The sequence below is a fragment of the Callorhinus ursinus genome, unplaced genomic scaffold (assembly GCF_003265705.2).
Source record: "Callorhinus ursinus isolate GAN/ISIS: 27379988/994484 unplaced genomic scaffold, GSC_fseal_2.0 scaffold47, whole genome shotgun sequence".
In the NCBI taxonomy this organism is placed as follows: Eukaryota; Metazoa; Chordata; class Mammalia; order Carnivora; family Otariidae; genus Callorhinus; species Callorhinus ursinus.
The window spans coordinates 9,649,998-9,664,806 of NW_027397109.1; the positions used below are offsets into that span (position 1 = coordinate 9,649,998).

Consider the following 14,809-nt stretch of genomic DNA (forward strand, 5'->3'; position numbering starts at 1 on the left):
GGCACCATTCAGGAGCTAACAGCACCAACCCAGCTTCCTCCCTGGTGTCCCCATGCAAGAACCCAGCAGGCTCTTAACCCCAGTGTGTTCTAGACCACCCCTTCTTTCCCTTTCACACTTGCCCCCTCCATAGTGATAAGAAGGAAAAATTCTCTACCCTTTAAGGTCTTCTAGTTGGACTAAGATTGAATTTACGTGAGACAGATTTTTTTTTAAGATTTTATTTATTTATTTGACAGAGAGAGATACAACGAGAGAGGGAACATAGGCAGGGGAAGTGGGAGAGGGAGAAGCAGGCTTCCCGCTGAGCAGGGAACCCGATGCGGGGCTCGATCCCAGGACCCTGGGATCATGATCTGAGCTGAAGACAGACGCTTAACCGACTGAACCACCCCAGGCGCCCCTACATGAGACAGATTAACAGGAGAAAACAAAGTTTTATTACATGCACGCGGAGGCCCAATAATGATATTGAGACCTACCGAAATGACCAAGGCGGATAGTTTTTAAGGTTTCTTAGAAAAAGAGACACTAAATCTGTGAGGAATTGACAGGACAAAAGCCGTTAACTTTGGGAGCTTTAATTAGTAAGGGATTCTGAAGGGAATTTGGACTGTGCTGGGAAATTAGTAAAAAGTAACAAGGGTTGTTTCTACAGCCTTCTTGGCTCTAAATTTCCTATCTCTGGTGATAAGGATGTCTCTTTAGCTCCTGGTACAGGGAGGGTACCTTTCATGGGAGAAATTTATTTCCTGCTTTCGGGGGGACAGAGGAGGGTCTGAAGGTCCTTCTCGCACAGGCCCTTTTAAGTAAATTTTTTAAAAAAATAATCAGTATGATGGGCATTAAGGAGGGCACGCGTTGTGATGAGCACTGGGTGTTATACACAACTAATGAATCATTGAACGCTACATCAAAAACTAATGATGTACTGTATGTTGGGTAATTGAATGTAAATTAATAAGATAAAATAATCAGTATGACAAAGTGGAACATTTTGGGTAGCCTGACCTTGGCCCCTACAGTAGTTGTCTCCATTTGGAATAAATGGTAGTTCCATGTCTTCATTTGCTCAGATCAGGGATGAGGCTTAACTCTTGTCTTTCACACCCACTTCTGACCTGGCAGTTCGACCTTCAAAAGAGATCCAGGCTCTAACCACTGCATGTCAACACCATTGCTTGCACCCTGGTCTAAACCAGCATCATGTCTCACCTATGTTATTTTGGAGACTCCTATCCCAACTTTGTGTCTCAGCCCTTATCTCCCCTAGTGATATCTGTTCTCAATATACCAGTCAGTATGATCCCAAAAAGAGAAGATGAACATTCAGCCACAAGCCTCATTGGCCCTGGTCCTTCCAGGGGCTCCTGTCTCACTCAGTGGTGAGCTGAAGTCCTTGAGGTGGTCTCTGACTCTTTCTGCCTGGCCCTTGCATCTGCCACATCCCCTCCAGCCCTCTTCTTCTTGCTGTGCTCCCTGCCCTGCTTGATGCCTTCACACATCACCCAAGCGCACACCCACCTCAGGGCCTTTGCACTTGCTCCCCCTGCCTAGAAGGCTCTTTCCCCAAGAACCACTTGCTTTTCTCCCTTGCTTCTTACTAGTCTCTTCCTGAAGATCCCTTTTTAGTGAGGTATTCTCTGAGTCCCTGGGTACTGTCTCAAACCCTCCCCTACTACCCCAGCCCATGCCATTCTCCTTACCTGGTGTCTTTGTTTGGGCTGCTATAATGAACTACCATAAACTGGGTGGATTATCCACAGCAGATATTTATTTCTCACAGTTCTCAAGGCTGGAAGTCCAAGATCATGGTGCCGCCATGGTTGGGTTCTATTCAGGGCACTCTTTTGAGTTGCCTTTGTGTTGTGTTCTCACATGGTGGAGAGAGATTGAGCTAGCCATTGGCCTCTTTGTATAAGGGCACTAATCTCATTTGGGAGATCTCCTTCCACATGATCTAACCACCTGGTAAAGGCCCTCCTCTGCCGTCCCTCACATTGGAATTAGGTTTCAACATAGCAATTTGAGGGAACACAAACATGTATCCATTAAGTCCACTTCATTTTGTTTCTGAAGTGCTTGTCCTATTCTTTGTTTATTTGTTCTCTGGCTCTGAGTCTCCCTCCAGCAACTGGAATGTGTACACCAGGAGGGCAGGACTCCAGTTGCATTTATTCACTATTCTACCCCCAGTAGGCACTGAATACCTTTTGTGATATGAATGAATGAAACGGAAAACTCAACCTAGGAAGGGCTAAGATATCATGATACAAGATAGAGCCAACTACAAATAACATCTGAACACTGTAGTGTAAGGTTGAAGCTCTGGGAATTCTGGGAGATAACGCAGATGTTTACTTTTTAACATAAAACCAGACATTCCCCATGTCCTCTCTGGTACAGAGCTGCTGTTGACATTTTTCTTATATAGAGAGAAACACTTAATATGCTCACTGCATGTTAGGTCACAGACAGGTCTGTCTTCCTGATGCCTACATTCCTTATCCCACAGTAAGCAAATGATCTTCAGTGGCATATATGACTTGGCAAATGTTTTTTTCAAAGGGTGTTGTTTTCCAGGAAAATAGTAACTGGATTATTACTTATTGCATTGAGTTCAGGGGCTCCATAAATAAACATGCTTGCTTTGGAGGATGTCACTGGAGACTTCTAAATTTCTCTCAAGCACAGCTTATTTCTAATTAATTCTTGCACTTGCAGAAGTGTCTACAACTTCATTTGTTCTAAAATTCACATTGTTATCTCGCTTACCTATTCAACGAATCTTTTTGAGCACCTCCTCTGTGGAAGGCATTGAACTGGGTCATGTGAGGGGGACCCAGAAGTGGATGAGACTCACTTTCTTCTCTTAAGCCATTTATAATCAGGCTGTACAATTTACATTCTAACAAAAAGGTTAAAATATTATGACCAAATGACTCCCTAGAGATATGGCAGGAGGCAGGCTGGTGGTGTGGACAGTGGAGTTCACAGGTAGGAAAAATCTCTGCTTTACAGAAATGGAAGGGAGTGAAGGAAAGGCACAGACTCTTCTAAATGTGAAGATCAGGAAGCAGAAGACCAGGGCAGAAATATGGACAGGAGGGGACAGAAAATCAAGGAAATTGCCTTCAGCAAATTTTCTTTCCCAGAGCTTCCTGTTGCTGAATTGCTGTTCTGAAAATCTGAATCTACATAATCTTTTACCAGGGGTATTTAAACTCTGAGGTCAATATTCCGCCAATGAGAGATTTTCTATACAGTTTGAATAGAAGGGAAGAGAAGTAAAATAAATAAATTAATTAGGTTTTCTTTTGACTTACAGGTTGTTATTGCGTTTTCCTTTCTTTCACTTACCCTTGATTTAGTAGAACTTTCCAGTTATTTAGATAACCTGAAGGAAGCGAAAATTGCTGTTCTGTTTACCTCTTCTTATTCCTAGGAGGAAGCAGTTGGGGTATATTCTCTATAGATTAGTTTTATCATTTGGGAGGCCTGTCAGATGTAATCTGATTTAATCTATGAGAAGAAATGGAAGAACCATTTCAGTTTCTGAGGAGACAGTTGAGCCATCCAAAGACTTGCCTGTGCTTTTCAAAAGAATCTGGCCTCTCTTATTTTGGAATTTTGACCATTCTTCTGGCTCTACGTTTCCCATCCTTCTTATGTTCTCTATTTTCTACTTCCTAATTCTAATTATGGAATGAATAGTATTCACATTGTAGAATGTTAGATTGTAAACCATGTTTATTTCTAAAATGTTTGCCTTTTTAATTTCTGCATTTTCTAGCACTTCATCTCTGATACATAGAAATGCCTCACGTTACGTTCATACACAAGCCAGCCAGTGGCTTGCTTAGGGCCCTCATAACAACCCATAGTTAATGATGATTTCAATCATTATGTCATACTGAGAGAAAAAAAAAGCGTCAGGGGCAGGAGGAAGGAGGAGGCCCACTTTCTTCATCTGAGATCAAAATAGTTGACTAGAAGAATTTTCAAAACACATATGTATGGAGTTTTCTGACACCAAGTACATGCTCTTTCACACCAACACCCAGTTCTCTGATTCTCTGGACACAAACTGGGTGTCCAGCCTTTCAGTTCTATTCTGATCCTCTCTACCTGGAGGTAGCATCAGATCCTACAAGTTAAGGACTCAGTCCCACAAGACTACATGCAAATCGGGTACCACCTGCCAAGGGGGTGTCCAGGCTACCCACACTTCTGTCTAGCTGAGTTCAAATTCAGAACAGCTCATGGAGCTCAAGAAAACACATTTACTGATTTATTATAAAGAATACTGGTCAGGAACAAGTGAATGGAAGAGAGGCATAAGGCAAGGTGTGGGGGAGGCACAGAGCTTTTCTGCCTTCTGTGTCCTCTCACCTGTTCACCAATCCGGAAGCTCTCTGAACCTTGTTGTTCAAGTTTTTATAACCCAGCCTCCATTCTCTCTCCTCTGCCTGGATATTAAGGTTGGGTGGGGCTGAAAGTTCCCACCCACTAGTCAAAGCTTGGTCTTTCTGATGACCAACTGCATGCTGGCAACCTGAGGTGATCTAGGGGTCCCACCTTAAGTCACCTCACCTCATTAGAATAACTTCTGGTGGGCTCAGAAGGAACTCTATGTGAATAACAAGAAACACTCCTATCGTCAGGGAATTCCCGAGGTTTTAGAAACCCTGTGCCAAGAACCTGGGACATAGACCAAATATGTTTTGTATTATACCATATGTACTTTTTTTTTTTAAAGAAAATGTTCTCTTTCTTCTCTCTCACTCTCCTGCTATAAATATTTCCATGCACGTGCATGCATACACACTTAAAATGTTTCCTCTGCACTCAAGGCAGGTGTTAATGAGGCCAGTTCTCAGACGCATGGAAGAATTGGGTTTCCTGTGGTGTGTTTCAGATCCAGGACCCCATCCTTCCTTGCATTTCCCTGTAACAACCCTACATAATTATATCTTGAAGATTTAATGAGAGGGGATCCCAAAGAAATAGGAAGAGAAGGAAAAGCAGAGACTCTTCCAGATGATCTGGGAGTACTGATCTGAGGCTAACTCCAGGTAGAGAGGATCAGAATAGAACTGAATGGCTGGACACCCAATTTCTGCCCAGAAAATCAGAGAACTGGTTGTTGGTGTGAAAGACAGCATGTACTTGGTGTGGGAAAACTCCATACATATGTGTTTTGAAACGTCTTCTAGGCAACTGTTTTGATCTCAGATGAAGAAAGTGGGCCTCGTTTCTAGGTTGACACTTATTATCAGGTACCTGATGTGCCAGGCTCTGTAGGAAGATTTTGTGCAGGACCTCTGCCTTCCAGGGATCTACTATCTGAGTGGGGAGTGAGTGCTTCTAGAGGATAGAAAACCTCTTTCTGGAACATGATTGTTTACAAGCCCTTTTACATATTCATTCTTCAGAAATGTTCATGGAAACCTGTGGTGTTCCAACCTGTGCCCAGTTGATGGTGCTTCTGTACCTTTGGCTAAAGCCTGGTTATTACAGCTCTCCTGTCCTGCAGTATCTTGTGAGATGGAGGAATCCCTCTTTTCCTTTCTCTTTCTCTTTTCTTTCTTTTTTTTTTTTTTTAAGCCATCATTTGTCCCATGCCTACCAGGGCCATGTGACTGACTTGCTGCTGTACACATTTCATCCTTACAGCACCGCCCTGCCCTGTGAGGAAGCCAAAGCTCAGAGAGGGGGGTTTACTGTGTGAAAAAACAAAATGCAACTGAGTAAGCTTGAAGATCTAATTGGCTTTATTAAATGATTGATTCGTGAGTCGGGCAACATCCCATCCAGCAAGTAGAGAGGAACTCCCAGGAGTTGTACAAAATGGAAAGTTTTTATAGGATGGAGGGCAGGGCAAGAAAGTTATAAGCAAGAGAAAAGAAAGGATTGTTTCAGGCAAGGTCACCTTCCCTTAGGGGGAAGGGCAGGGGGTCTTATCAGGCAGATCACCTCACGTGCTGGAGAGGGCCATGTGACAGTTGACCTCATTGATGCTGATCAGAAGAGTCCTGACTGACCCGTTAAAGCTTACAATTCTGGGGGTGATTGAAACTGCAGGTAAGTATTAAGCCCAAATTTGGTGACTTGGCCTAAGTAATTTGGGACCTGTGTTTTTTTAACAACATGCTTGAGCTCACACACCTGGCTCTGCCACAGCCTTGGTGAAAATCCGGGTCTGCCTGATTTCCACCTCTCCCTGCAGCCTGCCTTTTCTGTCCTGTGGGTTGGGGAGACCCAGCTTGGCTTTCAAGTGAGCAGATGTGAGGCATCTTCTGGGATGATGAACAGCCCACTTCCTTGTGGTAGGAAGTTTGTCAGTGCAGAGAGATGGGGTTGGAAGAGTCAGCCATGGTAGAGCCTACTGGTCAGTCTTCTTGAAGTCAAATAATGCAGTCCTGAGTCCTGACCCAGTGACTGACTGAAAGGATGTTGCTTCTCTGTGCCCCGGTCTCCTCTTGTAAATATGAGTAGTTGTCATGCTGGCATTCCTGGATCTTGGCAAGCGAGGTGTACACACGACACGGAACAAACAAAATGGTCAGGATACATGCCCATGGGACACATGCAGCTAAGATCATGAGTCAGGTAGGGGGAGATTGCTGGGGAGGCATCCTGCAGCTCACACGTGGTGCCATCAGGAGAGGCTGAGGTTTGACCAACCCAGCACTTCCACTCCCTGCCTCCCCCACCCCTGCTCTGCCCATCATTTCTGCAGGCAGGGGAGATGGGCATTTGCCTACCATGCTCACCTTCATTCTGGGAGCCCTATGACCCTGATTAGCATGGTGGTAATAATGACAGTGACAGGCTCTGTGATAGTCACCAACCCGGAGAAGCATCCCAGGGTAAGATGAGATCCTAGTAAGGAAATCACAGGTGTTGGGTATGGAAGGGCTCATCACCAGGACAAAGGAGGAAAAAGAACGGAGCTCTGGACCAATGGTGCAGAGACAGAGCAGGCTGGAGCAAACACAGTTTGGTTGATGCCCAGGCATTCCCCAAAACCAGCTTCAACAGACTGGCCCTCTGGGAACTGTCCTTCCCCTCTCCTTTTTCCCCCTCCCCTCCTCTCCACCAACCACCCACATCAATTAGAAATATCAGTGGGGTGGCTTTCTCTCCAGCACATTATACATTGACAAATCTTCATTCTCAGAGGCTCATGGCTTTAAAGTGACATTACTCACCTGGCTAATCCCTCTTTTTTTTTTTTTTTTTTTTTAAAGATTTTATTTATTTATTTGAGAGAGCGAGAATGAGAGAGAGAGAGCACATGAGAGGGGGGAGGGTCAGAGGGAGAAGCAGACTCCCCGCTGGGCAGGGAGCCCGATGCGGGACTCGATCCCGGGACTCCAGGACCATGACCTGAGCCGAAGGCAGTCGCTTAACCAACTGAGCCACCCAGGCGCCCCTGGCTAATCCCTCTTGTCTGACTTCAGATGGTCCCAGAATGGGACAGCCTTTCTGGATAACTTGCCTGTCCTCTCTAGAGGATGGTGGGATCTCTGGGACATGCTCTGGGATCCACTACCACTTGCCTGCAATTCCCAAATCTCAACAGCTTTGAAAATTAAAGGGCTTTTGTCCTCCTTGATGTTGTTTTGGTAACTTTGCATCAGGCTCACGGAGTTTAAAAATCAAACTGAAATGGATAAGCAGGGGAGGAATTTATTTTTCTGACTTAGTATCAGTATGCATGTTTTGCTGCAGAAATAGCGATATGTTTGATTATGGGGAGTTGCCTTGGTCCCAGCTGGAAGTGTTGCATCACGTACCTTTCTAAGTCTGAGAGGGTCTGAGCTCCAGAGTACAGGTGGCCTCAGGGACGCTGGATACAGGATGGGGCCTTTACTGGGGTCTGCCCTGATTATGGCACATATATAGGAGCTGCTAAGCCCAAATGGGCCAGCTCTGCAACCCTGGCTTGGTGGTGCTGTTTGTATAGCAGCTGCCGGGGAGATCCTACCTGACCAGTCTTTATAGAGCTGGTGGACCCCAGGTAGGGCTGGGGTGTGTGGTCCTGGGACAAGGGACCCCAGGCATGGGCCTTCCTCTGGCAGAAGTCACTCAAAAACCAACTTGAGGCCTGGCCCCGAGGAGATGCGTCTGTTCTGGTGTGTTTATGACTGTGTCCTGAGTCTTCATCTGCACCATTGTTGTGATTCAGTGTTTGACCACCAAGGCTGAGTGTTAGCATTTTGGGGTTGTGGCATCAGAAGCGCTATTCCTGCATGAAAATATGAATTCCAGTCCAAAAACACACCCCTCCTTCGAAGGTTCTGAGAGGTTCCCCAGCAGCTGCACGGAATTGTTTCATGGAAATAAATACTCCCCTTTTATTTCCAGCTTAGTTTGTATTCCAGTTGAAATAAGTGAATTTATTTTTCCCAAGTGTTGTTTCAGTGGAGAACTTTGAAAGCAAAACAGTCACTCATTTGGCTAGAAAAACCCCATCTGCTGTGGGAGGGGAAGGCTTGGGGGCATGCAGTGGACCGGAATTAACTTTAATGCTACAGTCTGAATGTGGTCATGGTGACAGCAGGATCTTAAATGTGATTTTTTATGCTATTCACGGTCATTTTGGAAGAGATTATTTAATTCCCAGCTTCCTTATATTTTGCAGATAATAATTCAGTTATGTAAATAAGTATCTGGATCTCGTTTTGGCTTTGAATGTATCTAATGATCTTGTAGAAGAAGTATTAGTAGGCAGGGAAGCAAAGTGCTGTTAATGTCATTGTCTCAGTCCTGGACAGATCACTATTTACAATGGAATGTGTCAGAATATCCGGGCGTGAAGACTGTTCGTTTCCCAGATGGCCTGATTTGGAAGCCAGACATTCTTCTCTATAACAGGTAAGCACATTGGACAAAAAGGAAAAATGATTTTATTCTTGCCTACACATAACAACCAAGCATATTTGCGTATTTTATAGAAACGCCAGACACATTATCTGTAATTTGTGATCCTTGCTGCCCATGATGCTTCGTGAATGGCCAGGCCTTTGAGAAGCCTTTTGTCCCCCTCTCCCATGTTCTCTGCCTTGGCATGCAGGCTTGCATTACTTAGCACTCTCCCTACGATGACCATGTCCATGGGGCTGTGCATTATAGGTACACATATACGTTTGTGCATATTGGCACTGAGGCATTTTTGCATGTGGAAGTACCTTTGCACCTGAAGGGCAGCAGTTATGGTCACAGCATAAGTTGCTGGCCCATGGCATGCATGACTGAAATCCACTGTTTGGACCCAGCTCCTCATTTGATGCATTCCCCAATATGCATTGGGAGAGCCCTGCTGCCAGTAGCTGAAGTGCATGAGGATTGTCACCTCTAGCTGAGCTTGGAAGCTTGTGACACAGGTTGAGTACGTGACAGAAGGCATATAACAGTCATATTCTAATAGTCCTGCTTCTGAGGTCAGGAAATGAGGGATACATCAGTAATCCAGGACAGTCTGACATGTAGACCAGATGCCCAAAAGGCAAGTATTCAGGTAGGGTAAATTTCTAGAAGCCCTAAAATTTTTGGCTAAACTACATAATCAAAATTGGGATCCAGAGCACCTCTTCCCTGGGTCTGGAGTATGATAACGAGCTTAATATAAAAGAAAGTTATTTCCTGGTGGTGACTGCTGCCTTTGGTCTTACGTAGAAGAGAAGGAAGCCCCATGCCTTCCTGACTTAGGAAACAGTGTGACCATTGGCCACTGCCCGTGGTTTTCACAGAGTGATTCTGGGACCAGCTGACGTGTTTGTCCTGTACTGACTGCGTCTAGGAGGCTGGGTGATTCTTTATCTTGTATCAGCTATTAATTTAATTTGCTGGCAGTTACATTTCATTTGAATCATTGGGCCTGTTTCTAGAAGAATATTATTCCCTCCTGATTTGCTGCCGCTCTTCAGCTTCTGACACCTGAGTTTTGCAACATGTCTAAAATCAGAGTAAGTGGTCCCCTACTGAGTAGGTGAAGCCCATGAAATCCCATGGCTCATCCTGGGGTCATCAGTGTCCCAGCGCTGCCATAATAAAATACCACAGACTGAATGACTGAAACAACAAAAATTTGTTTTCTCACAGAAACGTATTTTCTTTTGGAGGCTGGAAGTTCAAGATTAAGGTGTCAGCAGGTTTGGCTTCTTCTGAGGCTCCTCTCCTGTAACTTGTCGATGTCCACCTTCTCCCTGTGTCTTCACATGGTCCTCTCTTTGTGCCTGTCTGTGCTCTCTAATCTCTTCTTGTGAGGACAGCTGTCATATTGGATTAGGGCCCACTCTAATGACCTCATTTTAATTTAGCTACCTCCTTAAAGACTCTTTCCAAATACAGTCACGTACTGAGGTACTTCAGCATGTGAACTCGGACTTCAGCGTGTGAATTTTGGGGGGAACACAATTCAGCCCCTAACAGGGCCATTGCCATTGACTACTTAAGGACAACGAGTCAGGATTGGAGAAGTCGAGGTTATGAATCTTAGCTGTATATTTACTGTGTTTATAACTGGGCAGTTAAGTCTTAGACTCCTCCTTTGCAGAACAGGGGAGATGCCAGCTTCACAGAGTTTGGAAGGGATCACTCTATGGATGTACCTCGCATGCTTAGTGTGGTACTTGGCAAAGACCAAATAGCAGTTGTGCTCTTACAGGCATGGTAATGAGGATTTCTGCTCCGAGTAAGATGGTAGGACAATTCAGAAGGAAATGTCAGTAAGGGTTTTGCATTGTGCCTAATTTAGTTCTTTTTCATTTGAAGTCAAGAATAAATATTATAATGTGGTAGAATCCTAATAAGGCTCTAGAGATGGTTCTTGTGTCTTACATGCAGGACCTCGAACTCTAATAAATAAAATGTTTGATGATTCTAATGTTCTGGCTTATGAAGAGTTACCAAGAATCCTATATAAACTGAATTTCAAGGAGCAAAGGTACAGTCTCCACCTGCTGTCACCAGGGAGCAGGCCCTCAGAAATAATGTTACCTCCCACATGTGTGACCCAACTGACGGTCCCAGAACCCCTCTCATGTTTCCCCTTGAACTCTAAATAACTATCTTTTTCTTCCCTCTTTCCCCCATCTCCCTGTTGGCCACGTCTGCTAGCTTCTATCACCAGCCTCCTCTTCTGCCTCAGTTTTTCTGAGAAATGGGATGTCGAACCTCCTTTCTGAAGTAACTGTTAAGTGTATGGCTTGCATGTCCACGCGAACATGGTGTAGCATAAGCAGGTTACAGAATGTATTTTAAGGCATCATAGACACAGTGTCATTTATCTTTTGCTGCTTGACAGACTACCCTGAACTTAGTGTCTTAAAAAAAAATGTATGCATATCACTTCTCACCAGGCTGTGGACCGACTGGATCCAGGTGGCTGCCTGTCTGTGCATGTGAACTTTTGGCAGAAAGCAGGGGGCTGGGGCTCAGACAAGCTGGAATGTGGAGGGTCTCAACCCCACGGCTGGTGGTGGTGGCAGCTGCTGGTGGGAGCTCAGCTGAGGCTGTCACCTCTGCCACCTCAGCTCCCTCTAAAAGTCTTTCCACTTGGCACAGGCATCCCCCAGGGTGGTGGCAGGGGGTGCTCAGAGAAGAAGGAAATGAGGGCCACCAGGCTCTGTAGGGACTGATCCTAAGAACCCCAGAACGGCCCCTTCACTACACTCTGTTGGGCAGAATAGGCAGGGGCTCAACCTGGATCATGGGAGCAGAAGTCAACCTCACCTCTCCAGGGCACACAGGGAGGGAGGGAAAGGGAGACAAAGGTATGCTCTGTGGAAGGGGAGTGGTGAAGTGGGAAGGCCAGATTGGAGTGTGGTGGGGGGAGGGGATGCAGGACCAAAACAGACATTTGTAATGAAGGAGCATTCAGTTAAGTGCACCCTGGAGGGACCTGTAGGAGGGAGAGAGAGCACAAGGAGGCAAGCAGAGAGAGTTTCCAAACGAAAAGTGATCCCCTTATCCCCTGACTCCATTCACTGGCTTACCTCTGCTATATGGACACAACTCACAAGGCCTGGCCAGCAGGTGGGAGTGGCTGGGCCCAGCTCCTGCAGCTACCTCGTACACCTGCTGCTGCCCAGCTAGAAGTTTGTCTTTCAGTCCCTTGGTGTGTCTGGACTCTTTTCCACTACGGGACATCTTCATGAGCTCCCCTCTGGACACGGAATATTCACCCGTCCGTCATCCTGTGGGCTTCAGCTTGACGCCCTATCCCACTGAGTCCCTGGTGTGTCTCTCTGTCATGCTCTGTCACAGAAAGGGGTCCCTGTCCCCCAGGGCACATGGGGTCTGCCATCTCCCTGGGGGTCTAGAGAGTGCCAGGCAGGATGGAAGGAGGAAGGGAGGTTGCAGGAATAAGAGCACGTGAGAAGAGGATGGATCCATGTGACGTGGGTGCTGCTAAGAACAGCAAGAGAAGAAAGGAAAGAAATCATATTGGCAAGCTGGAAAATATGAACCTGTGACAGGGCCAAAAATTTGACACAGGAAGTAGCAAAAACAGGCTTGAATTTAATAGGATCCCGACCTTCTGATACTCTGTTATCAGGGATTTTGAGAAATGTTGAGCGTAATACTTTCTGCCAGCTTCCAGGCACTCCAAATGGTATGTTCTCTCAGTGGGCTTGCGTAATGGTTCATTAACATGTTGTATTTGCAGGGGGGAGCTTTTCCTTGAGGGGGGCATGCCATCATTCTTGGTAAGCCACGGGTTTGAAAGGGGCATTGATTCAGGTTAGGGGAAGCATCACAAACATGTCCATCATATTTCTTGGTCTATTCTGGTTTGATAGTGGAGTCCAAGTGTGAGCCACTAATGGTTTTGGGGATATGATGCATTTTCTGTGCTTTGACGAGGCTGGGTCACTGCAAAACAGCCATCTCTGCATCATTTCTGGGATGGGCTGCTTTATTTCCCTGATGGATGGTGAACAAGTTACAGTGTGGCCAGCCAGCTGGCTGGGTGGCACGGAGGAGAGGCACGGCGCTGATAAAAGCATCCCTGCCAGATGCTGATCCCAGTAGTTTCTTAGTTGCTTTATTCCGCTTTACTTTAAGTCTGCAGTTCAAGGATTTTTCTGAATACAGTCTTGCTCAAAGCGAGTAGCAGTTGTGGATAGCTTTCCATGATTTTCCCATTCGGATAGAATGAAAGGCGTCACTTATCAGCAGTCGGCTTGCAGAAGAAAGCCTGAAACGCAGTGACAGCTTTGCCTTCCCTGCAACCACAGGCAACTGCCCCAGCGTCTCTGGGCTTCTCCACTCTTGAGCTGCTCAGTCAGTCATAATAGTGGAATCTTTGTTGATGAATGTATTTGAAGATGTTTTTGTTAGCTCTGTATTTTTAGGACAGCGTGACATGTCGGCCATCTCTTTCTTACCTCCTGTGCAAAACTGCATTTGCATGTCTGCAGACTCATGTCTGGCTCTGAGACTACTGCCCTCTGGCTATAACCCTCCTCACATATTCACATATTCCCATGACCCTGTACCTGATAGCAGAGCCTGGGTAAAGGGTAATGTGCGCAGGACATGCCTGGGTGCAGTGTGATCCAGCCGATGAAGGCCAGTAATTGTGTGCTGATCAGTGAGTTACCAGTGAAATAGAATTTCCTTTCCAAGTGTCTTTGGTTCTGAAATGACAAGTATTTCAGCACATGGTTTATTTGGGAGAGGAAGCAAGACAGGGAAGGGAGGAAAGCCAACATAGGATGCATCAAAAAGCAAGCTATTGCTCTGGGCAGTGGGGCGCATTCCCGCTGGAGACCTCTGGGGTGTTTATCGCCAACTGCTTTCTATCTGTCATAGGTTGACAACTGCTTCCAGGAATGTCAGCTCCCTGACACCACCGCTGCTTGCCTTCCCCATGCACGGACCGAGTGTGTGCTGGTGGCCAGAGCCTCAAACCAGGCTGCTGATGCCTGGAATAGGCAGCTATCAGGGCCTTGGGCCTGGGGAGGACAGCTGTCAGCATCGTCAGCTACAGCACAGAAGAGTTGCACACTCAAGTTTCAGTTGTTGTCACCTTGGCCTGATTGAAGTTCCAATCCAGTTCCTCCTCCTGATGGGGAAGGCAGCAGTGATGCAAGTAGAAAGGAGAGCATGATAAGGACTAGGTGGGTTTCTCAGCCAAAGCAGAGAGGAGACAGGCAGGTAGCAAAGGTAACAGAGAAGAGCTGGGATCAACATCCTTGAGTAGCCATAGCCCCACTGTGGGCTTCATGTGTTATGGTTTCACATCAGTCCACATATGGAATGGGATCTTAGGGAACGAAACTCTTATTCAGTGTTATCACTGTTAATGCCTCTTGGAGAGGGTTAATGGGTTGGTGCTCAAGGGGCCATAATGCAGTCATGGCTGGTGTGGGGGTGGGCCTGGGGGCAGGAGGCCATCACTGAAAGGACATCAGTAGCAGCTCTTGGATACAGCAGGAATCTCCAGTTGAGCAAAGGTAATTTTGCAGCTTTGGACCTCCCAGGGAAGGAGGTTTTAGGATGTGCTGTTACAGCATTATCTGCATTATCAAACATTCAGACCTAATCTGGAGGGAGGCTGTTTCTCACAAGGTATGATAGGAAGAGGTTGGAGCAGTCATCTGTTTTCAAGAAGTGAGCGGAACTGGCCAATCTTTGTGTGCATCTCTAAAGCTATCCTCTGAACTGTCTGCCCAAACCTCCCCTTTCTTACCCCGGTGCCTTTGATATTTGTTTTTAATTTGTTCATTCACTGAACCAATATTTAGTGAAGGCTTATATGCTGTTATCACAAACTGTCCTAGGATCTGAGGAC

The 14,809-nt window shown here is 46.0% G+C and overlaps 1 protein-coding gene across 2 annotated transcripts in view; it reads left to right on the forward strand.

The window, feature by feature from the left end:
* Positions 1-14,809, forward strand: part of LOC112840070 (neuronal acetylcholine receptor subunit alpha-7) — a 119,166-nt gene that overhangs the window by 53,887 nt on the left and 50,470 nt on the right. For both annotated transcript variants that reach the window (XM_073882538.1, XM_073882539.1), the window contains exon 4: positions 8,774-8,883. In XM_073882538.1, the coding sequence (XP_073738639.1) occupies positions 8,774-8,883 (110 nt within the window). The remainder of the gene's footprint in view (positions 1-8,773; positions 8,884-14,809) is intronic.